Source organism: Erpetoichthys calabaricus, chromosome 17 (assembly GCF_900747795.2).
Source record: "Erpetoichthys calabaricus chromosome 17, fErpCal1.3, whole genome shotgun sequence".
Classification (NCBI taxonomy): domain Eukaryota; kingdom Metazoa; phylum Chordata; class Cladistia; order Polypteriformes; family Polypteridae; genus Erpetoichthys; species Erpetoichthys calabaricus.
The window spans coordinates 73,265,729-73,290,313 of NC_041410.2; the positions used below are offsets into that span (position 1 = coordinate 73,265,729).

Below are 24,585 nucleotides of genomic sequence, written 5' to 3' on the forward strand. Positions count from 1 at the left end.
TTTCAGAGTCAGCACCTTACAATTCATACCGAGATAATTAATCGCACCACATTTACTTTTTAGTAGTTGGAGTGCAAAGGTTTCCCCTTCAAAAGCGTGGGGCTCAGGCGTGTCTGCGTTGTCTGTCGATTCACCAATGACTAAGGAAATATGAGCAGCTAGACTGACACCATCTTTTACCCGACTTTGGATATGCTCTGCCAAAAATGATGTTCACCACTTGTAGTTGACTGAGAAACTCGCATCAAATCTCCAATAAATGTATCCATTGATGCATCTGTTACTCCTAACAAGCTCTGATAAAATGCCTATCACAAACTCTTTTAATACAGGCAGTCCCTGGGTTACGTACGAGATAAGGGACTGTAGGTTTGTACTTAAGTTGAATCTGTATGTAAGTCGGAACAGGTACATTACTTTAATAAATGTTATTGTTGACCGACTGTAACCAAGTGCTCTGCCAATGAATGATGGAGTTTCACCTCTTTCTGACCTTTTTATTATTTCTACTTTATTTTCAATGGTGATGGTTTTTCTCTTCTTTACTGTATCACCAGCACTTGCATCAGATTTGTGTTTCAGAGACATTCCTGAAGGGTGAAGACAAAAGGTTAAGATGTGCTCTTCTGCACAGCACTGTACAGCTATCACAGCAGATTAGGCACCAGTCGTCAACATGTCTGATGTATAAGGGTGGTCCAGATCTAATTATGCAATTTTCATTACGTTATAACTTATTCAGTTTATTACATAGAAAATCACCTGAAAAATCCCAGACCATCGAGAAGTGTGCGAACTGACGACATGAAGAATCGTCTTCGCGCCGAACTGGAATCGTCTCTGCATAAATCAAAGTCATCCAGACGATCTGAATCTGCATAATTAGATCTGGACCACCCTGTACTGACAAGAGACAACTTCCTGCTATGTGCGTAACAGTATAAGCAGGCTTGCTACTGAGAATGAATGGGGGCAGCGAGGGGCGGTTCATCACCAGCCCACATCACAGTCACCTCCACTACAGTATGCTGCCTGCAGTGTCCCGCCGCACCACCGCCCCCATTCTCCCGGCAGAAGATGACGGAGCGGCAGTTACTGAGGCACATGCATCGCAGCTGCGGCCCCGTTTGTATGTTGTAGGTCGGGTGTCTGTAACCTGGGGACTACCTGTACCTCTGTATCAGTGAAAGCTTTATCATTCTTAGCTAAGATCCATGTGGATTGCACATGTAGGGAGTACCTGTTGGTCATTCCTGTTTGAGTATTTAATTGATAATTTTCTTTCTGCCGTAATCATATAACATAGTATATGCATAAGATTCATTGAAACTGAATAAGGGCGCCTCACATTGGCCTCTTTTATGATAGCTGCTGTTTCACTGCAGATCAGACAGGTCAGCGAGCATTTCGGAATGATGGCGTTATAAAGACAGACTTTTTGGTCAATTCCTCATTAAAATGACTATTGGCAGTATAAGTTTTCCTTCTAAGACATTTTGACAGAGACATTTTTGCAAGATAACTTGCAAGATAACAAAGTGAATTTTGAATGCTACTTGATGGCTAATCAGTACAAGTTGCATAAATGAGTACAACCACTGTGGATTTTTGTGAGAAAAGGCAATCAAGTGTGGTCATTTGGAATATAATACCATAATGAATTCAGCGTAAAATATGTGTGATGATTCCTTATTAGCACAGATACTGTATACATTTGACAGTTTGGCTTAATGTGTTTGTGATGTGAATAAGGAGGTGATTGGATGGGAATGTCAAAGAGCAATGAGGCAGTGTGTCCGTTAAAGTGTTTGCGGTGTTTGTATGGGGGGAGAGGAGCTTAGAGTGTGTGTACTATTGAATGACCCTGCACGCGGCCGATTCTCTTCATGTATGTTACAGGCTGGTTTGATTAAACTGAAAACACTCTATGTTTCAGGAAACGTACAGTCCAAGATTTCACAGCTGTAATTTGGAAAGCTGCTGGCCTTTTATGTGAAGCACAGCATTCAGGCCTACAGGCCTGGATTAATGTGGGACAAGTCTGCACTTCACGATGTGTGAAATAGAGACGGGCAGCGGTGACATTATAGGCAAGTCATGGCCAAAACAAACCCCTCCTCAGACATAAAACAACATAAGGTCTCTAAAAATGCAAAGGTGCCTCTTTAGGTTTGTTTAGTCTGGCCTGCAGTTATGGAAGCTCTGCCTTCATATATATACATACTAGAAAAATACCCGCGCTTCGCAGCGGAGAAGTAGTGTGTTAAAGAGGTTATGTAAACATATATATACATTAACATATATACATATATATACATATCTACATATACACATATCTACATATACATATATATATATATACATATATATATACATATACACATCCACATATATATACATATATATATATATATATATATATATATATATATATATATATATATATATATATATATATATATATATATATATACACAAAGCAACATATATATACACATACATATACACACATACATACACACACACAAACATATATATATATACACACATACATACATACATATACACATATATATATATATATATATATATATATATATATATATATATATATATATATATATATATATATATATATATATATACGAGGGTTGTCTGGGTTTCGGCTGAGTGTCAGCCTGTCGAAATCTGTTCTGCTGTGTAGTGGGATTATTCAAGTGGTTGCATGTTTTTGTTCAGATGTTTTGCTCCCTCTCTTCCTTCAGAATGAACACGAGAAGCAAACGAACTGAGAGTGCGCAGCCGGCGCTAGCGGCGAAGCTCCCAACTCCATGCGTGCGTGACTTTCAAGTGATGATTTTTTATGACTTTTCTGATGGTTTAATCTGCTCGATAGAACGCACCATGTTTGCCATCTTTTTCAACATCGATGGCATTGTCGCATCAATTCCGCTGATGGAGGGGACAACTGTCACCTCTGAGTGGTACACCACTCAGTGCCTGCCTGACGTTTTTTCTGCGATGGCTAGAGGCTGGTCCAAGAACTTGCGAAGGCACTTTTTGCATCATGACAATGTGCCAGCCCACATGGCTAATGCGACGAAGCATTTCATTGAAGACAGTGGTGTCAACGTTTTGAACCCGCCACCCTACTCGCCTGATCTTGCACCATGTGACTTTTGGCTCTTCCCGAAGGTGAAAGAACCCCTGCGAGGCCACAACTTCGAAACTCGAGAGGAACTGATTGCAGCTGTCAAAGAACAGCAGGACAACCTCCCAAAGACAGCCTTTCGCGAGTGTTTTGCGGCGTGGGTCAGAAGAGCCCAAAAGTGCATTGATGTTGGGCGGAGAATACTTGGAAAAAGTTTAAAAAGGATCGAAGTACATAAGAAAAATAGAAAAAAAAATCCTTGGCTACTTATTTCGAGTGATTCCGCGCGGAACCCAGACAACCCTCGTACACATACAGACACATATATATACATATACATATTTTCATATCTACATATATATATATATACATATCTACATATATATATAGACATACATATATACATACATACACATACATATACAGTATATATATATATATATATATATATATATATATATATATATATATTTATATCTATATCTAAATCCCCGCAAAGTACTGCTTTTAAATTTTTATTAAGAAGAAAAGAAAACCTTTTTAAATTGAGGGAAAATATACCAATAACAATTTGTTAAGGATCTGTTTTTTTGTGAAGCTGCCTTCACATAGCCTCTCCGCTGTTTTATAAACGAACGCCATATAAGGTCTTCCTTTTTCGTTACTTCGCCAACGGAAGCAGCCTTTTTATTTAATCCACGGGTTGTCCGCTGTTTTTTTGTTCGTTTATTACGATTGTTATAGTTCTGTTTGTATGCCACGTTGTCAGTTCAGCACTCCGGTTGTAATATGACCAAGCTATGCAAGCACACTCTTGAGAATGCAACGTATAGTTGTACAGGAGAAAAGCAATGTTGCCTCAAATCAATGGCAACCTTTTGTAGGTCTATGAACTTAATTTAAACTTTAGGTTTACACGGTGCTTTGTTTCCGATGTGCTGCGTTCAGTCAGTTCTCGTGAGCCGCTGTCTTGTGTGATGTTGCGATGTCCACGGCTTTATTTAATGTTAGCTAAGACCCGGCACTTAAAAGTTTCTCGCTACAGCAATTTTTAATCCGTTACAAAGTCATCCAAAGTCTCGTTTATACCTTGTGTCTTCTCATTAAACTTGTATCTCGCAAATATGGTATTGCAAACGGCAGCGGGAGCGTTTCTCATTAAACTTGTATCTCGCGAATATGGTATTGCAAACGGCAGCGGTAGCGTTTCTATAAACTTAATTTAAACTTACGTTTTACACCGTGCTTTGTTTCCGCAGTATCGAAGTGATCACTCGTGCTGCATTCAGTCAGTTCACGTGAGCCGCTCTCTGGTGCCTTCTCAATTGTGTAATGAATGTTTTCTTCAGCGCTCTTTGGGGCTCTTCCTTGTTTTCAGTTCACGTGATTACATAGGAGGCGTGATGATGCGATACGTGACTCCGCCTCCTCCATTACAGTATATGGACAAAAAAGAGGTTCCAGTTATGACCATTACGCGTAGAATTTCGAAATGAAACCTGCCTAACTTTTGTAAGTAAGCTGTAAGGAATGAGCCTGCCAAATTTCAGCCTTCCACCTACACGGGAAGTTGGAGAATTAGTGATGAGTGAGTCAGTCAGTGAGGGCTTTGCCTTTTATTAGTATAGATATATCTCTATATATAATCTTCATTTGGATCTTGATCTTTGTTTGTCCGCGAATGAATTAGAAGAAGAAGCACTAGATGGCAGTAGACAGACAGCTAAAACATAGGCATTGCATTAAGAATCTCCTCCAGGCTTATACTACTGAAGACTGTAGTACTCCAGTCACACCTCAAAACATAGACATTCAAACTAAACAAATTGTTGTGCTTTAAATTAACTAATCTTTATATATAATCTTCATTTGGATCTTGATCTTTGTTTGTCCGCGAATTCCACGCATGCGTAGACCACCTTCCAGTTTAGTACGTTATTGTTACTCACGGATGTCAACAATGTGCCGGAATAACGAAAGGGGTGGTGGACAGTGTTACACTGGTTAGCTCCTGAGGCCTGGTTAGAGAATGAGATTGCCGAAGATAAAAGGTACGTGCCTACGTAACATGAATGAAAGAAAGACAGTGGGTAAAATGAATGACAACGTAACAGCACGTTCCAGAAATTATTATTGTTACGTTGTAGCCGGCGAGTGCTGCGCGTCTCACAGTTGTACCGTGGCTTGCTCACATGTCAGTGAAGTAATCCCTATTTATGCTTTAAAGAGCCTCGATACCTATGTGTCCCCCTTTTATAACCATTGCTCCGTGTATATTGCCTTACTCTTTGGATTGCCACAAAGCAACCTGCGAGATTGGAGAAAGGTTGAGAAGAGATCGTGAGAGGAAACGACAGCATTGTGAAAACGAGATGGACTATGAATGGAGAGAAGCAGAAATGCTCCTACACCACCACATAATTACTATTCGGACAGTGATTCCGAGTAGGCCGTTCCTATCGAATCAATGTCCAAGGGTTTTCTTTTATAATTTTGTTTCCCTTATAAAAAATCATAATGCTGTGCGACGAAGGGCCAGTTCACGACTGGCAGCCGCGTTTAAACAGGGAGCCCTTCACAGACAACTTTAACACGCGCAACGTAGTTGGGCGCACATGGCTAGTATATATATATATATATATATATGTTGCATAGTTTACTGTCAAATAAATCCAAGACGAAGCCCCTTAACGCTGCGCCACAGCATGTGGTTCATTTATTTGACAGCCTGTAGGTCCGGAGTAATTACATTCATTGCATTCGCAGTCTGAGTCTCGACGACCTGAATCGTGTGGGTGGTTACCTACCAGGTAACGCTTGTGGTTGGTCTGCCGTTCAGCAAACATCCGCCACGGTGCCCTCTTTCAGTTGCGAGAAGCAGATCATGGAATGTTGCATAGTTTACTGTCAAATAATGCAAAGAGTACGCAACACGTGTTTCGCTCTCGTTTGAGCTAATCAGGCGTACACACTCTACTGCTCCCCTCTCGGGGAATCGAATCTCAGACATCAGTGTCAGAATCGAAGCCCCTTTACACTGCGCCACGGTGTGCGGTTCATTTATTTGACAGCCTGTAGGTCCGGAGTAATTACATATTGGTTCTGATCAATTAAAACAAAATTCCTTTTGATTGATATAGCACGTGTATAGCATGTGTATAGGTGGATGGAAATTGTTTATTTACTTGGCTATCATTGTGTGAATATGGTATGGATCTGTTAGGTTTGGAAGTTTGGTATCAAACTGCCCAGTCTGTACTGAGACAGATGTGATAGAAAGTTTTCTCACATAACACAAATAGTAACAAATACGATGATTGTGTAATGCGTATAAAAGATGTATGAAATCCCTTATCCTGTGCTGCCACTTACAAACTGTTAGTTACATCAGAAAGTTTTACAAGCGTATTTGAAGTTTACAGAAATGGTGTGTCATCTGCTAAATTTGGGGAAAACAGTCGACCAGTTAAAAGCTTCCACTTTACAGGAGCTTTATGCGGAGCTCACTTTGATGACTGCAGACCTGTTACTACCATTTTGATTTTGCTCAAAGTCAACATTGGTTACACCAAAAGTAATCAAGCAAATTCTCTTACTTATCTGATGTGACCGCATTATCGCAAAAAAAATACTAATAAAACAGGAAAACTTCCTAAATATACAAACAATATCAGACAAAATCCATCCATCCATCCAGTATCCAACCCGCTATATCTTAACTGCAGGGTCACGGGGGTCTGCTGGAGCCAATCCCAGCCAACATAGGGCACAAGGCAGGAAACAAACCCCGGGCAGGGCGCCAGCCCACCACAGGACACACACATACACACATACACACACCATGCACACACTTGGGACAATTCAGAATTGCCAATGTACCTAACCTGTATGTCTTTGGACTGTAGGAGAAACCCACACAGACATGGGGAGAACATGCAAACTCCACGCAGGGAGGACCCGGGCAGCGAACCCGGGTCTCCTAACTACGAGGCAGCAGCGCTATCAGACAAAATAAATTTTAAAAATCTGCAGCTATTGTAAATAAGCACCAAAAAATCCAGAGAGCAAATGTGTTGTGGTTGCTGCATATCCACTAACAAACCCAGAAGTGAACAGATTTGCAGTGAGTAAATACGCAGAATAAACCCTAAAGTAAACAGACTTGCGGTTGTTAAATACACACATAAACATCCAGGAAATCACAGGGCTGCTGTTACAAAATATTCCTCAAAACACATTGATATTATGAGAGAAACTTCTGTTTGGTGTGCAAATTAAAAAAGATATTTGTCTTGGCTCAACAACTTCAAAGATGGGCTTCATTATAATTCATACGTTGATTATGAATCTACTAAAGAACGTGTTTTTAGGGCCCATGGATGTTCATATTGCTGTGCATTGAAATGAACTGATGTACCACCTGGATTATGTTGCAAAAGTGGAAAAATCAAATTTTAATCTTTTGAAGACTTTGCAGGGCCTATTAACAGTTTAATATTTGGTTTACACCCAGGTCAGAGCATTTTCTCAGTGCCATGAAAAAATATAATAGTGTACTTCAAATAACATTATTGTTTGCAAAAACAATCACAGGCATTTTCATGCCAGACTGTAAAGTACAAGGACAGGTGTCTCACCATTGTCTTAGGAACTCTTCCCAGCAAAGCCGAGTAACACAGCGAGTTGATTTCTAAGATATGCACGACAAAGCTCCTGCGACTGACTCCTTTGACTTGTTCTGCAGATGCCATAGCAGAAATGCTTCTTTCCTTGGCTAAATTCTGAAGGGTAATGGCCGGACCTCTGCTTGTCACTTCCATTGTATTTCAATATTCTTGCTTTCAGTTGACCGAGGATTTGGACTTCATCAAAAGGGCAAAGAATGTCAGCTATGCTCTTTTACAGTAAAGACAGGAGAACACAAAAATACAAAGCTGCACAGGCTCGGTCCGATCCATGGTGCTTTCCAAGTGAGGGGCCTCTCAATCCAGCCATGGGTGGCACCTGCTCACAGAGCCGGATTAAGCCGATCCTATGACATCCGTATGCCCTCACCCATGTGGTAAGGTAAGACAAATGTGGAGGGAAAGTAAAACATAATGGGATGCAAAAAATCTAGTGAATCACAGCTGTATCACAAATGAAAGCAAAACAGGCCACACTTAAGCAAACCAGAATTCATTTCACTTTCACGCTACAGTACATACAAGCACACGATTTCTCAAAACTCAATGGAGAAAGACCATGACACCTTCCTGTAGAGGACTCATTTTAACAACTCATCTCAAGTTGACCAGTTAGAACATCCATTCTCAAACTTTTTTCCTCCTGTGTGTCCCTTGCAACATGAAGGTCACAACTGACAAGCACCCTGCCCGTGAATTTATCAGAGCACAGCTACAAGCAGCTGAGCACATCCACTCCTTCCCAATTCATCTACAACTCTTGGTGCAGATGTTTCACTCTGCAAGACTCTTTCGGTCAACTGACCTTTCAGGCTGGCAGGCAAACTGATCACCATGAACGACTGTCTTACTGCAACAGCAGCTGGATGAGCGAGGCTCTCACCAATGGAATGAGGAAAGTTTTTACACTTGGATATTAAGTACGCCATTTGTTCTTTATCAGAAATTTTCCTTTGTTTAATTCTGATTTTCCACTCACCATGCAACTCGCTGTCCTAATGACAAGAGAATTCCATTTTTTTTTATCCTGTGCGGAATGCCTTGTTTCTAAAAAATCTCTGAGGATGAACAGGTTTTAAGCTGCCATGGGCGAGGAACTCTGAGCATGAAACACAGTAGACAGGGTCCTCCTTCAGTAAGCAAACATGTAAATAAATACACACTGCGGAAAATCAGCTTGACGCTTTCTCACTTTCTTTTCCGGTAAGGCCTCTCTTTACCTTACATGTATTACCATCTTCTTGAGCAAACTATTCCAAACAATCTATCAGATTTGCCAGTCAAAGATGGCATGTGTTTGATTTTAATGTAAGACACTCTCATACAGTATACTGTATAATGAGACTATTGTGAGAATGAGTAAAGGTGTGAATTTGAAGAAAGAAATGTCTATAATGGACATGATGATGCAATGCTAGTAGAATAAAACTGTCAAAGAGAGAAGGTACCAATGCAGCCGCTGCTACATATGATTTTCCAGAGAGTTGTGCCACTTCAGGCATCCTCCACTATGAGATCCATGAGACTGCACGTTCCAGACATTTTTATTGTTCCTTTTAAATGAAAGTGCTACGAGCTGCATGTTATTTTAAGTACACAGAAATACATTACAAAAGTAAAAAGACACAATGAACTTATTTCTTATAGTCAACTGCTCCCCCTTGCTGTCCTATGCCTCAGGCTGAAGCCCATCTGTGCATTAATCTGTCCTGCCTGCTCACCCTATATGCTGTGTGCTCATATTAAATCTGACACCCACTGATTCATACAAACAAATCTCTGACAGAGTTAGCAGAACACTCTGTCCTTGTGCCTTTGGAAGACTAAAAAAATGTAAGAAAAAATGTCAGAATTCTGACAAACCTGGAAGTATAAAACTTTAACTGTTGAGCTTTCAATGGATCATGCCAGCCAGATAAAGAGGTGAGCTTGGGGTGAGGAAATGACGGAAAGCTCAAGAAGATAAGGGTACAAAGTCAAGCGTGGGTATGAAAAGTGGCCTTCGAGAAAACTGTCAGATTAAACATTTGGAGGCCGATCAGTACTGGGGAGACATGAGGACCAAACTTAAGAATGTCTGCAGTCTTGCTTTTAGACCATTAGAACAATGTACAGTAGACGAGAACAGGTCATTCAGTCCAACAAAGACTGGAAGTCCCATACACTTAATTCTTCTAAAACAACATCAAGTCAAGTTTCAGATGTCCCTAAAGTCTTACTGTCTGCCACACTACTTGGCAGCTTACTGCCATTTATGGTCCTCTGCGTAAAGAAAACCTTCCTAATGTTTGTGTGAAATTTACCCTTAACAAGTTTCCAATTGTGTTCTTGATGAACTCATTTTATAATAACAGTCTCGATCCACTGGACTAATTCCCTTCATAATTTTAAACACTTCTATCATGTCACCTCTTAACCTCCTTTTGCTTAAACTGTAAAGGCTCAGCTCTTTTAATCTTTCCTCATAATTCATCCCCTGTAACCCTGGACTCAGCCTAGCCGTTCTTCTCTGGACATTTTCTAGTGCTGCTATGTCCTTTTTGTAGCCTGGAGACCAAAACTGCACCCAGTACTCCAGATGAGGCCTCATCAGGGTGTTATTTTGTTCTCTTTTAGCGTGATGAACAGAAGTCAGCCCCGAGACTTGTTCAGTGACCCAGTGGTTGTCACTTACAATGCCTGAGCTCCATTTGTGTAAAAAAAAAAATATATATATATATACTGTATGTGTATACTGTATATATTTATATATGTATACACACATATATAACATATATATATATATATCTATTATAAAAAGAAATCCTGTCCCCTGTCCTGATAGTCTACGATACGTGATCTTTCTCAGAAGATAATTTAAAGACCCACGAGACGAAAGAGACCTGCCACGGTGCGTCTCACGGGAACATAGAACAAGAGTCTTGCAAGACACATCCGACTTACAAGCAATATCAAAAAAAACAAATCAGTATTGTAAAGGCAGTCATGCAGTACACACAGCTCCAGGGCTCTCAGTGCATATAAAGTGTATAAGGTCAATACAGTAGAAATGAAATGAATAGGGTAGAAATGAAACATCGACAATTAAACAAAGAAGAAAGAAAAGCGCGGAGAAAAGAGACTCAAATGCGTTGGACAGAACAAAGAGCAAAAAAGAATAATCGAGGTGCAAATTCAGAAAATAAGGAAAGTAATTATCAGCTCGGAACAAGCTGAATTGAAAAAAAAGCACGTCCAATCCGGCTCAGAATTAAATGACAGTAAGTAAAAGACAAAGTAGAACTTCATAAAGACGTTTACAAACGTTGACGCTAAACACATGCAGAGCAGGTTAGAGACTATGAAACCAGTGAAATTAGAAAGGCTCAAAAAAAAAAAAAAAAAAATTGGCGCTATACACATGTGGAGAAAATTAAAGGATATGAAAGTAAGAAAATTAGAAAATATAAAAAAAGAAAGTAAAGATCGCAGTAGCACAAACAAACAAACTGCCTCATTTAACTATGCACCAGTCTAACTTTGGTTTTGCACAATAATTACTACACTGTTGCACCTTAACACTTAATTCTACATTATTCACATAATTTTACTTATTTATTTTGTTCTACTATACTGTTATCTTTCGATCTATGACTTTTTGTTAATCTAACTGATATTCTTCTAACTTTGCACAGTTTTTGATAAGTGGATCAGGATGCATTTCACTGCTTGTTGTCCTGTATAACTATGCATATGACAAATAAAGAATCTTGAGAATTTTAAAAACGGGAGTTTACCGCACATGCATTTATTGGTTACTTTGTTCGTGTATATATATTTATCTGTCTGTTTATTTAAAAAGCTAAATTTACCCCAGGAGTCATAAACATTCTGTCTAGCCCGTGTACAAAAACCTAGACAAAGGCTGGGGTATCACCTTGGTAACCCCATGTACTTTTAGAACTGTGAGAGGAAAATAGCACGACTTTACAGACAGGAGTCCAATGCAGAACTCTACTTACTTTGTTACTTGGTAAAAAAAAATTATTAAATGCTGATGATGTAGATTGTTTTGTCTGTGCTGAAATTCCAAACAGAGAAACCTATCCTGACCTCATTAAAACAATTCAGCATATTGGGACTCGCAAGATTACAAATATTGTTTTTACAGAAGTTCTGAAATAAAAGTGAAACTAATGAAATAGCAACAATTCAAAGAAAAAAAAATCTTAAAAATGTGTATCCGGAAAACCAAACACGGGGGTTGGCAAGTGAAGCGAGCAGGGGGCGAAACCCCCTAGTATATATATACTGTATATATATATATATATATATATATATATATATATATATATACAGGTGATGGTCATAAAATTAGAATATCATGACAAATTTGATTTATTTCAGTAATTCCATTCAAAAAGTGAAACTTGTATATTAGATTCATTCATTACACACAGACTGATGTATTTCAAATGTTTATTTCTTTTAATATTGATGATTATAACTGACAACTAATGAAAGTCCCAAATTCAGTATCTTGGAAAATTAGAATATCAATTAAGACCAATGCAAAAAAAAGGATTTTTAGAAATGTTGGCCAACTGAAAGGTATGAACATGATAAGTATGAGCATGTACAGCACTCAATATTTAGTTGGGGCTCATTTGGACTGGATTACTGCAGCAATGCGGCGTGGCATGGAGTCGATCAGTCTGTGGCACTGCTCAGGTGTTATGAGAGCCCATGTTGCTCTGATAGTGGCCTTCAGCTCTTCTGAATTGTTGGGTCTGGCGTATTGCATCTTCCTCTTCACAATAAGAGGTCAGGCAAGTTTGCTGGCCAATCAAGAACAGGGATACCATGGTCCTTAAACCAGGCACTGGTAGCTTTGGCACTGTGTGCAGGTGCCAGGTCCTGTTGGAAAATGAAATCTACATCTCCATAAAGTTTGTCAGCAGCAGGAAGCATGAAGTGCTCTAAAACTTCCTGGTAGATGGCTGTGTTAACCTTGGACCTCAGAAAACACAATGGACCAACACCAGCAGATGACATGGCACCCCAAACCATCACTGACTGTGGAAACTTTATACTGGACCTCAAGCAACGTGGATTCTGTGCCTCTCCTCTCTTCCTCCAGACTCTGGGACCTTGATTTCCAAAGGAAATGCAAAACTTACTTTCATCAGAGAACATAACTTTGGACCACTCAGCAGCAGTCCAAAGGCGAGACGCATCTGACGCTGTCTTTTGTTCAAGAGTGGCTTGACACAAGGAATGTGACAGCTGAAACCCATGTCTTGCATACATCTGTGCGTGGTGGTTCTTGAAGCACTGACTCCAGCTGCAGTCCACTCTTTGTGAATCTCCCCCACATTTTTGAATGGGTTTTGTTTCACAATCCTCTCCAGGGTGCGGTTATCCCTATTGCTTGTACACTTTTTTCTACCACATCTTGTCCTTCCCTTCACCTCTCTATTAATGTGCTTGGACACAGAGCTCTGTGAACAGCCAGCCTCTTTAGCAATGACCTTTTGTGTCTTGCTCTCCTTGTGCAAGGTGTCAATGGTCGTCTTTTGGACAACTGTCAAGTCAGCAGTCTTCCCCATGATTGTGTAGCCTACAGAACTAGACTGAGAGACCATTTAAAGGCTTTTGCAGGTGTTTTGAGTTAATTAGCTGATTAGAGTGTGGCACCAGGTGTCTTCAATATTGAACCTTTTCACAATATTCTAATTTTCCGAGATACTGAATTTGGGACTTTCATTAGTTGTCAGTTATAATCATCAACATTAAAAGAAATAAACATTTGAAATACATCAGTCTGTGTGTAATGAATGAATCTAATATACAAGTTTCACTTTTTGACTGGAATTACTGAAATAAATCAACTTTTTCATGATATTCTAATTTTATGACCAGCACCTGTATATATACAGTATATATATGTTGTACATGGCTGGGGGTCAGACCCGGCCGGGACGCCTGGAGGGACCGAGAGGTGGCATATTTGTCCTCCGGGCCACGAGGGGGCAACCGCCCTGGAGCAGAAGAGAGCCACGGAAGGGGTGCAGGGAGGCTCAAATCCGTGGAGGCCCGTATCCACCGCCAGGGGGCACCCCTAGCCTCATGGAGCCCGGGACTTATTTACTTCCGCCACACCCATGGAGGACGAGCCTTCCAGGGTCACCTGGAGTGCTTCCGGGTGCTCTCCTGATGCTTCTGCCACACCAGGACGTGACGTAAGCTAGAGCACCTGGAGCTCATCCGGGTGAGGATAAATGGGGCCGCCTCCCTCCTATCAGTGAGCTGGAGTCGGGTGCAGGAGCAGGATGAAGCTCCTGGAGAGAGGGGACAGGTGGCCCAGGAATGAGGAGAGAGAAGGCCCAGGAGAAGGGTGACTGGGGCTGGAGGCACAGTGTGTTGTGCGGGACTGTGTTGTGTTAACTGGAAGTTAAATAAAGAAGCATATTTTGTATAAAGATGTGGTCTTCGACTAGTGGTGTCTGGGCAAATATCACAATGTATATATATATATATATATACATACACACATAAGTCTGTAATTCTACTAAAATTGCTTCTTTATACAATTTCTTGACAGGATTTCCAAAGCACATATAAAAGGAATTGTGTCTACTTGATCCAGATAACTCTGACAAGTTCCCTGAAATTTAAAGCCCCAGAAAATAAAGCTGCATACCTCTTATCCTCCCATGAAATTTCTGTTGGTTTTTAAAGAAGATGAACCCAGATGTCATATTATAGTAGTAAATAAGTCTTTGTGCTTTTGTGAACATTTATTAACTTAACTGAAACTGAAAAACAGAATCGCTAAACTTGATTTGCACTTGGCATAAAACAGCTGGCCAATCATTTAATCTTCCTCCTCTCAGATGGCCGGCCTCCTTTCTCACCCACTCTGGTCGCGCACCCTTTTTCAAGTCTGGCACTTTGGCTCCTTCACCTTCTCCGGCCTTCTTTTACCAGTCCACCATCTCACTTTCATTTTATGAACTTCTCAAGCAGTACTCTTATTTCAGGGAGTGAGTTAACGCTTTGGGGGCTTCATTCTAATCATTCCCTAAACTATTCTTTGGACTACTTGCAGCTTCGTCAGATCATATGCTCTTATTGTTTAGACAAAGGTGCATGAGGAAAGGACAGATGTAGAAATGTCATTTGGGCACCAAACCTACAGCAATACGGGTGACCTGGGCCTTCATATAATATGGAGAGAGGCTTGTTCACTTAACTGGGGTCAATTATATACCTGCTTTTCTGGGTATTTCCCTCTCATATTGGTCAATCCAATAATGTGCTTCTTGCTTCTCTCCTTCCAGTAATGCCCTGTGAAGAAAAGAAAATGACAATAAGTTTTTGTTCCTGTGTAAAAGTTCCAACTTTGTGGACCCCAGTGAACAGACTGCAATGGTCGGGTTGAGAGGTTATAGCCTCCAGCTGAGGTCCCTCATGTTGCTGACTGAAAGCCATCAAACTAAAAAGGACATTGTGGTGAGGAGTCTTGAGATTTTAGTCAAGTTGCTCTCTCTTGTATGTTCTCATTTGCTGCATTATGAATTAATCAGATGCTCTCAACCTTTCCTTCCTTCAACTCCATTCTAGCACGTACAGCACAAATTCAGCCATACTGGCCACAACTCTGAGGTAAGAACCAATCAAATGAAGACAACAGCAAATTGGAAGAATTTTTAAAACTGTGACCACCTATTTTCAAAGTGATTTCCTGTATTCTTATAAATACTTCATAATCTACAAATGGAGAACCACTCAATTAAACCCCATGCCCAACACATAATGTACTACTTAATAATATATGCGTGAGGATCACTTTTCCTAAAGAATGACCCTGAGATGGGGACCATTATAACAGTATCTACAGTATGTGTTTGCAGATAATTCAGGCATCACAGACCCCTTAATTAATCAAATGGTAGCAAAGGGGAAACTCACAACACTAATATTGTGCTTGGGATCTTGAAGCCCCCGCATCCATTTTAGGTAAAAGCCACTCAGTCGGCCATTTAAAGCTGTAATTTATAATAAGAAATCGAGTGTGTTCCAGTTTAGGTGCCACATATGAGGTGCTGAAGGTCTTTTCGGGGACTGCGTGTCACCCTGTGACTGGGGGTGTTTACGGTCAGCACCCTGGCCACAGGTTTGCACTCTCCGTCTGCTCATCAAGGTGGCACTCTGGCCTCGCCTCAATGCTTTCATTTAACCAACACGATCTTAAAAGACAGGTGGGGTTGATTCCTGCCAGTCCCGTCATGAAGAATTCAGTGCCACAGTTTCAGGAACAAAACCATCCCAGAAGTGGCAAGCACAGCATTGTCTGCCAGGCATCTGAACCTGCAGCTTGCCAGAGTTTCAATGCTGGAGGGATTTTCATGGGTTAACACCGAAAAATAAAATGCATCAGCTCTGCTACATGACGTCCACATTTCCATTCTTGTTTCAAATGCCAAATGCCCAATTAGGAGGCCCTGTCCACTGTCTGTGCCTGAAACACACAAAGGATACCATTATACACTTTGGAAAGCCACACCACTAATTCCAGTAACTGAAGACTTTTGAGACTCCCCCACCCCAAGTATTGCAGATGATTTAACTCTGTGTAGAAGGGGTCCTCTTGAAATAGTGAAAGAAGCAGAAATGTGCAACATTCCTAGTCACGGCCTGCAAAGGCTTTGCTCTGAAGTGCACGTTTCCCGAGTGGCCGCTGTCACCGTAAGCGTGACTGAGACAAGGAGATTCTCGGCCACAGACACTCTGGCCAGTAAACAGTTAACCTCAGCACTGGTCTGCTAAACATTTCCAGCTCTTGATCACTTTTTCCTGCACAAACAGTTAACAGCGCAGTGACAGAGCCCTGAGGAATGCTTCATGGCCCACCCCCCCCAACACAACAGTTGCTCTGTTGCTACAGCAATCTATGAAATCACTACAAATACGATCCAAGAAACACATAACATTTGAGCTGGCGCCTCACGACGCTCTTCAGAGGCACAGCCCTGTAAGGTTAGATGACATGATAGTCCACTGCAGAACCAGGACAGTGGCTGTGCTCAGAGATGAGGGTTCTCACTGCTTTCGTTTTACGTTCTTATCAGTTTCGCACAGGATGGATACATGTTGCCACTGGACAGAAAAAGGCTAAGGTGCCAGTGTACCTCGGCATGCTCCCTCCGCTCTCACACTCATGGCCATTTCCCACGTGGTTTATAGTTTTAAAGCCTGGGCATTTAACCTATAGATAGAACAGCACGTCTATAGCGATTCACAGCAACCCACTGCTCACATGCTCTCCCCAAGGCTCACTTGTATTAGCGGTCAGCCAAACAGTGCAAGTGAGATAGGAGTGCATAGGTCTGGCCAATATTAAGCCACCTGACGTGTCAGGGCATCCCGGGGCGAGCCTGTTTTCTGCCACACAGTCACAGTGGTCTCCAATATGGACCCTTGTAGTCTGTCATTAAACCTTCTGTAGCAAGCAAATCCATGGAAAGCAAAGACAGGTCAGGTCAGGTTAGGTTAGGTTGGGGAGCATGCACTGGCTCAGGGTCTCCAAAAATCATACACAAGTAAAATCAAGAAAAACCTTCCTTTTACACTTGATACATTTGGTGATTTTTGGAATCTGTATAATATTAGCCAATTTCCATCTGGCAGCTAACTTGGTTGGGTTTCATTCATTTCAACGTTTGTGACGCCCCATCCATTGTGTTGTGTTTTGTAAAACATGCAGTAGTAAAATGCATTGCATTTTTCATTTCAACAGATGGCGCACTGCAAACATTAGCACTGCTCTTGAGAATTCTGTACCAAATATGTAACAGTAAAGCAACATGCAAACTGACAGTATGACTTAATCAAGGGAAATTAAAATAGAAAAATACAAGAAATAAAATAGAACGACAGAAGGAGTTTTAATCCCATTTGAATTCATTGAACGTTCTGGTGATCTGCCTTCATTAATGTAGAAAAATGAATAAATCATGTAAATACATAACAGATCCCATTAACAGCTATCCAATGGGCACGCTGGCCTCCAGGACCCAAGTTTGAGCCCCCTGTGGCCATGCCAACAGCTGTTGCCCTCTGTGCGACAGTCAATGGGCTTCAGTGGGACTAGTAGATCCTTAATCATTTTTTTTTTAATTTAAACCATTTTACTTTTTCAAACTAAACTTTTTTTGGATTATATTGTTGCATGTATACATCATCTGTTGGAATGTAAAATACAAGGCATTTCATTGGTCGATGTGACAAACGTTAGGGAATGGGAGTATTGAGTGGCAGTCCGCAGTTAGGCTCTGTCACTCCATTTCAGCTCACTGACACTTCTGCATTTCCATTTAAGCGCTAGACGATCTGTCATGGAGTGGGCCAGCTAGTGACACCATAAAAGCGTACACATTAAAATAACATCAAGTTACTGTATATTCGATTACGGAGAGAATTAAAAGCAGAGACTAACTTAAATGAAAACTTGCAGCCACTGCAGCCCTCTGGGCCTCTGATCAAGGACCTCTCATTCTGATCCTCAAGAGCTGCAGCACCAGCACATTTGAGAAACGTATCACGACTGAGCCTCTGAACTCCCACTATCATTTACCTGACGGGGTTTAAGTCATTTTTGACTGTTATTAATGACCATTTTACTGGTGACCTCATTTACCTGCGCCATTTTATGTTTCATTTCACATCACACTGTGTGTGTCAAAGATGCTCATGTATATGGGTTTTGTGCATGTGTGTGCATGGTTAACCTCCTTAGCGTTATATTTACCCTGAAGAAAAAATATTACTATGTGTAATAGAATCATGTAAATACCAAAATGTCAACAGAAGTTCTGCAGAACAGGCATGTGTAGTGAGCAGCGGCGCTGATCCAGCTTTCGTACACGTCCTTCATGTGATATGTTTTGAAACTGTCACTAACAAACAGAACAATGTCATATTCGGGACAGTAGAAACATGTTTCATTGCACACTTTTCTTTTTTTTTGTGTTGCTTGAGCACGAGACGGTTGAATGATTGTGCCTGACCCACATTAATGACGTGCCCGTTGTGTTATTATAGTCCAGCACAGTGCAAGACTTGTGTCTTGTGTCTTCCACATTTCCCTTGACACAAACATTGACAGTTGCTGCAGTGTGAAAAGTGATTAGGGGACTACCGTCTTTTTAGTCCTTGCAGTTAATCACAATCATTTTGCCGTTTTTATAATGGAGCAACTTCTGATGAAGCTTCATCAGACCAAATTCATTGAGCATATCATGGCGGCATCAGTTTCACTGTGTATGTCGGTATCTGATGACCAGTTCACATTGTCATCACTATCACTCGATTCAAGCAACGGTTAACTTTCAGTTTGTGGTAAAAGTGCCTTTATGGCTTTTCATTTGCTGCTGTGTTTATTGTTGGAGGCTCCGCCCCTCTCATAAATATTGATGAGGTACCTTACAGCAGTGGTTCCCAACCTGGGGTGCAAGATGGCTTTTTAGAGGGAGCAACAAAGAGGAAGACTGCATCACAATTCGCCACAGTTGAGTGAGGTGCGTTGTCTGACTTTATCGTTGTCCAATCAGTGTCTTTCTGTGTGCTGTCATTTGTAGGTCACTTTTAGTTAGTGCTTCTGTTATATTATATGAATACAATCAAACATTACACACTCAATTGACACCTATGAGTGAGCCGCACCAATGCTCTATCTCATGTGTTTCTTGCTGCAGGCAAAGCGCTCATAAAGGCGAATATTTTTTTTAAGAAAATGGAATTTGAACCATGCAATAATCCACAGAGAAGAGTGAGGTCTAGTACTGATTTCTGCAAGTCCTGATTGTGAAATGTCAATGATTTTGAGGTTTGATTGATGATCTTGCCAGGTATGGATAAAGGGAACTGAACACCTGCTGCTTACACTCAGCTCTTCATTCCTGCTGGTGGTCCTGGCAGTAGCACAGCAATCTTAACAGTGTGACATATCTGTTTTTGAACTGCAGTGTAGGTGTTATTGGGAGACAAATCTCATCGACTGTGTTTCATTGCTAAGTAGAATGACAGCACCAGGTATCTTCACAGGGTCTCCAATCCCAGAAAAAGTTTAATTGTTGATCCTAAATCATTTCCTTGCAGCACCAACCTGATCGTTAATGGAGTGTCTAAGCTTCACGGGGGGCACATCGCTCTATTATAAAAGAAAATCCTGAGACAAGACTTTTTTCAAAGAGATGTTTTCAAGTCACACCCTCCTTTCAACCATATTCACCCACGCACACGGGCCTCTCGCCTCTTATTCGTGTGAATGCTTTTGACAGACACAGTTCCTGCTCTCTTAGCTCTTATAAATTTTTATATTTTCCTCACTTTAAGATCCCAATAAAAGAAGACTTATTATGTCCAACTTTTACTGAAGAATTTCATCCTGAAGGGTTATCAACGGAAAAAATGAGTACACAGGCAATCCTAGCACTGAGAAACGATGAAGTCAAACGAATTAATGCGAAAATTGTTGATCAGTTACACAGCAAACTGGTTAAATGCGTATCAATAGACTCTGCTGAAACGGTGGTGATGGTGTGGAAGATGAAAACATCAACTTACAATATCCAGTAGAATATCTAAAACTGTTAACACTGTACGGTCTTCCACCGCCCGATTTACTGTTGAAAGAAGGATGTATCCAAGAAAGGTAATGTACTACAAATCTCAGGGGATAACATTAGACAACAAAGGAGGTCTTGATATGCCATTCGTATTAAAACGTTTACAGTTGCCCGTTAGAATAGCTTTTGCAAAGACAATTAACAAATCACAGGGACAAACAGTCGAAAAAGTCGATTTATTTGAGAGAAAGAAACCAAATTCACTCACGGGCAGTTATACATTGCGTTGTCACGATGCAAGTCCAAATACAGAATAAAAATTCAATGCGATATTGATGAAAATTGAATTCAAAAAATTGTTTTTACTGAAATTTTACAGTAAAAGTGTAAGTTTAAAAAGTATCTCTGTGTTAATTTCAAATCCAAATGAACGAAATCTTATAACGCAACAAATAACTCTAATGCAACATGAAACATAATTTTTCTTTCAAATTATTATGTTTTACTATTTTTTAATATGGTTAATTACTGGCTGCAATGTAAAATAGTTCTATTATGCATATGTAACAATTCCCATGAAAATAAAAATCTGTTTAAATTGTATATCCGCGTCCCCATATGCGAGCGGCTGAACCACAAAGTGGAAAGCGCAGGCCTGGGGATTGGCGAGCGAAACGAGCAGAGGGCAAAGCCTCCTAGTTTACAAGATTATTCAGATTTATAAAGGTAAACTGCTCAATTTATATTTTTATTTTATGCACCAAGTTAAAAATTTGTTTTCTTGAGTTTAATTTGTTCACCTGCCATACTGTATGTGGTTCAAAAACTAGAAATGTGACTTCTTCATCCTCAAATACGATATGACTTTGCAAAACAAACATTTTCTAGGGGTGTAGGGCACAGAAAAGGTTGGAAACAACTATCATGGAGTCACCATAACCTCTCCCACTAGACATGAACAATTCTGTAGTCATGATGGTGGAATCCTTTAAATTTCTTGGCACAACTATCACAGACACTCTCAGCTGGGACTGACACCCACTTCTATCACTTAAAGGGCTCAGCAGTGGTTGTACCTTTTATGCCAACTAAAGAAATTAAATATTTCCCAGCCTATTTTACAAAGCCATAATTGAAAGTGTGACCACATTCTCCATTGTTGTCTGGTGTGGTTCAGCAGTGGCACACTCCAAATCTAAATTACAGCGTGTTGTGAGGTCTGCTGAGAAAATAAGTGACTGTGCTCTTCCATCTGTGGCAGACTGGTATACATCTGGTGTCACTAACCATGTCAAAAGGATCAGCAGGGACTCGTCTCACCAAGCTCATCACTTGCTCCAAAAACTCCCCTCTGGTAAAAGCTTCAAGTCACTTAATAATACAACAAACAGACACCTCCTTTCTTTCCCAGAGCCATAGCCCTCTCAGATTTAGCCTTTCTTCTTTGCATATTCATGTGTTCTGTCATATTCTGTATGAAGGTGTGGATATGGACAGTACATGTATGTGCATGTGTGTGTGTGTGTGCATGTGCATACACACTCACACTTTCACTTGCACATCAACATTTGCACATCTCCTTTATAATTGTACTATTCTGCCACTTTGTATAAAGTTTTTTATTCTTTTTTAAATGAACTGGTTATTTCTGTTATTTCTAAGTGATGATGCTACGTTATAAGCAGCTCCAAATCTACCAAGTCAAGTTTCTATACATTAAGTACTGTTGAATAAAAGTAATTCTGATTCAGATAAAGGGGCAGAAAGCATAGACATACTGTACTCAAATTTTTTTGAAGCATGTTATTTCTTCCACTAGATGGCAGCAGAATATCATCCCGAGAGTTATTTGGGCTTAACGCTATAAAGCGGATTGTTACATGGCACCTTAAATTTGACTCGGGTTATCCGTAATTTCTCAAATTCCAAGCCCGAGCCATGCTTAGAGGAGGTTAAGCAGGTTCAAAAAAAGACAAGGACACGTTCACCTGACATTTGCACTTTGTTTCCTAGAATTAAAGACGCATTAACACAAAGCTCAGTTTCTTTTTTTTTGTTTTTGTTTTTGGGTTTCGAATTTTACCTGTTAAGACTTCACAGATCTTGCCCATGCCCTTTGATTCTATTAGCTATGTTGTTGCTTTTGACCTCACGCCTCTTTAATTTCTCACCACTCACAAATCATTAAACTAATCTATTGTTTACAAATTTTTCACGGGTGATCACACAACTTTATTCTGTATGCCAGTCATCTGATGCCAAAAGCAGACCAGTCCAAATCACAGTAAACTGCTACTGAATAAGCACAAGAGTCAAAATACAAGCTAAGGCCATGGTGATAAAGCTGGGATTTTATTGTCTGTTTTACTCTACCGTCTCACCTTCTATGAATGGATGCATCACCTTGTGGCTGTAAAGGAACAGCAGCCCAACGTTCAACCAACCCATGTCTTAGCAGAGCAGCTTAGCTACACTGAAAAGAGGATTTCAGGCTACCGGGACAATTAGGTGAGCATTTTACTTCAAAATCCTCACACCTTTTAATCCTTTCTTGTATGAATAATGGCGTTCCAGTTTTTTATTTTAGGTTGTACCGCTCCCCAGCATTCTGACAGTAACGGCACGATCAGATACTGGTCTCTCTCGCTCGCAGCAATGTTTAATGTAAATTGGGCTCACTCAACAAAAATCCCAGACCAGCACTCAGTGATCTGTAGTGTGTAAAAAATGTATTAACCATGTCATAAACAAAAAAACACAATTACTTTACAACACAACAAAATAAAGCTCAAAACTAACAAATCAGGATGTGTGATGAACATACAACCATCAACCCGCTTCAGCAGGTGAAAACAAAAGTCCAGGAAGAGGTTAATGATGGCAGGAGAACTCACCAGCAAGCCGCCACAAATATGCAGCAAGATAAATGTTTGGTCCTAGTAAGGAAATGGTTGGGTACTCCAGAGAAAAATACAAATGAAAAGACCCTTCTTGTGAGACACGTCTCTCTTGTAAACCTGGGCTAAATTCTAATGCCTGGCAGGTGGCTTCTATTTCATGTTTTCTGCACTTATGAGCTGGTGCTCCCTGATTTTCTTTTGATGTTTTTGAGTGTTAAATCGCCTTTTGGCAAACTGTCCCGTCTCATCCTTGAGGGTGCAGGTTCCCTTTTTTCCAATGTGAGGCAAACGCACACCAACCCAGGTATTCATTTAAGGAATAAACAAACTAACACAATGCCGAGAGTGCATATGGCGTTCACTGCAAGGTGAGTGCCTACGGTGTTTGGACAGAGAAACATTTCACGTGTTCAGGGTCAGCCATAAGACTGGGCTTACTTTATACAGGTCTAGATTTTTCCCCCCACCCAATCCAAGTCTGTTTCAAGGCCACACTCACTAATGCCCCAAGAGTCCTAACTGAGTCAAGCAGGTTTGATATTGCATGGACTTTTTTTTTAAACATTTATTCAATTTTTGAAGTTCAATAAAGTCTAGACTAAAAATCAAATCAATAGAAGAAACTGAGCCCCAGTTCTGTCTGTTACATGCTCGGTTGAGCCACCCATGACAACTCCCAAGAGCCTCCTGGGCCCATTTTAATCTCACTTCAATGAATGTCAGGTCACAGCCTGGTAAAGACGACATATGGATGTGTGTCCTAAGCTTTAACTTCTGAACAAACTGATGAATATTTTGTCAGAAGTAAAAACACACTAAAATGGAAAGTTGGAACAAATAAATGCTTCTGAAACCTGACATTGAGCTTCTGAAAGGGAAAATGGAAAGTCTGACAAGTGGTGAAGCATTTATGGGTGTTACACGTACTGGAGGATTCTAGCAGCTATTCTTTCATTTTAGTGCTATTTGCAAAACAGTAAATTAAAAAAAACTGCAGGTTGGTGTTTTAGTGCTGTGTGTAGACAAATTCAATATTATTTCACTTAACCTCTCGAAACAGAACAACTCATTTCTAAATCAAGACACCATTACTATGAACACGGAGAGAAAGCTAATAAGATTTTAGCTCAACAAATCAACAAGTAGGAAGTTCGCAATGCAATCCTAGCAATTGCCAACACAGACAGAGGCAACATCATTGACCATAAAAACATAATGCACACATTTAGAGACTACTA

The 24,585-nt window shown here is 40.4% G+C and overlaps 1 protein-coding gene across 1 annotated transcript in view; it reads right to left on the minus strand.

Moving 5' to 3' along the window:
* synm (synemin, intermediate filament protein) overlaps positions 1–24,585 on the minus strand; it is a 50,324-nt gene that overhangs the window by 7,255 nt on the left and 18,484 nt on the right. Inside the window, exon 3 of the mRNA XM_028822643.2 lies at positions 15,089–15,165. Within this exon, the coding sequence (XP_028678476.1) occupies positions 15,089–15,165 (77 nt within the window). The remainder of the gene's footprint in view (positions 1–15,088; positions 15,166–24,585) is intronic.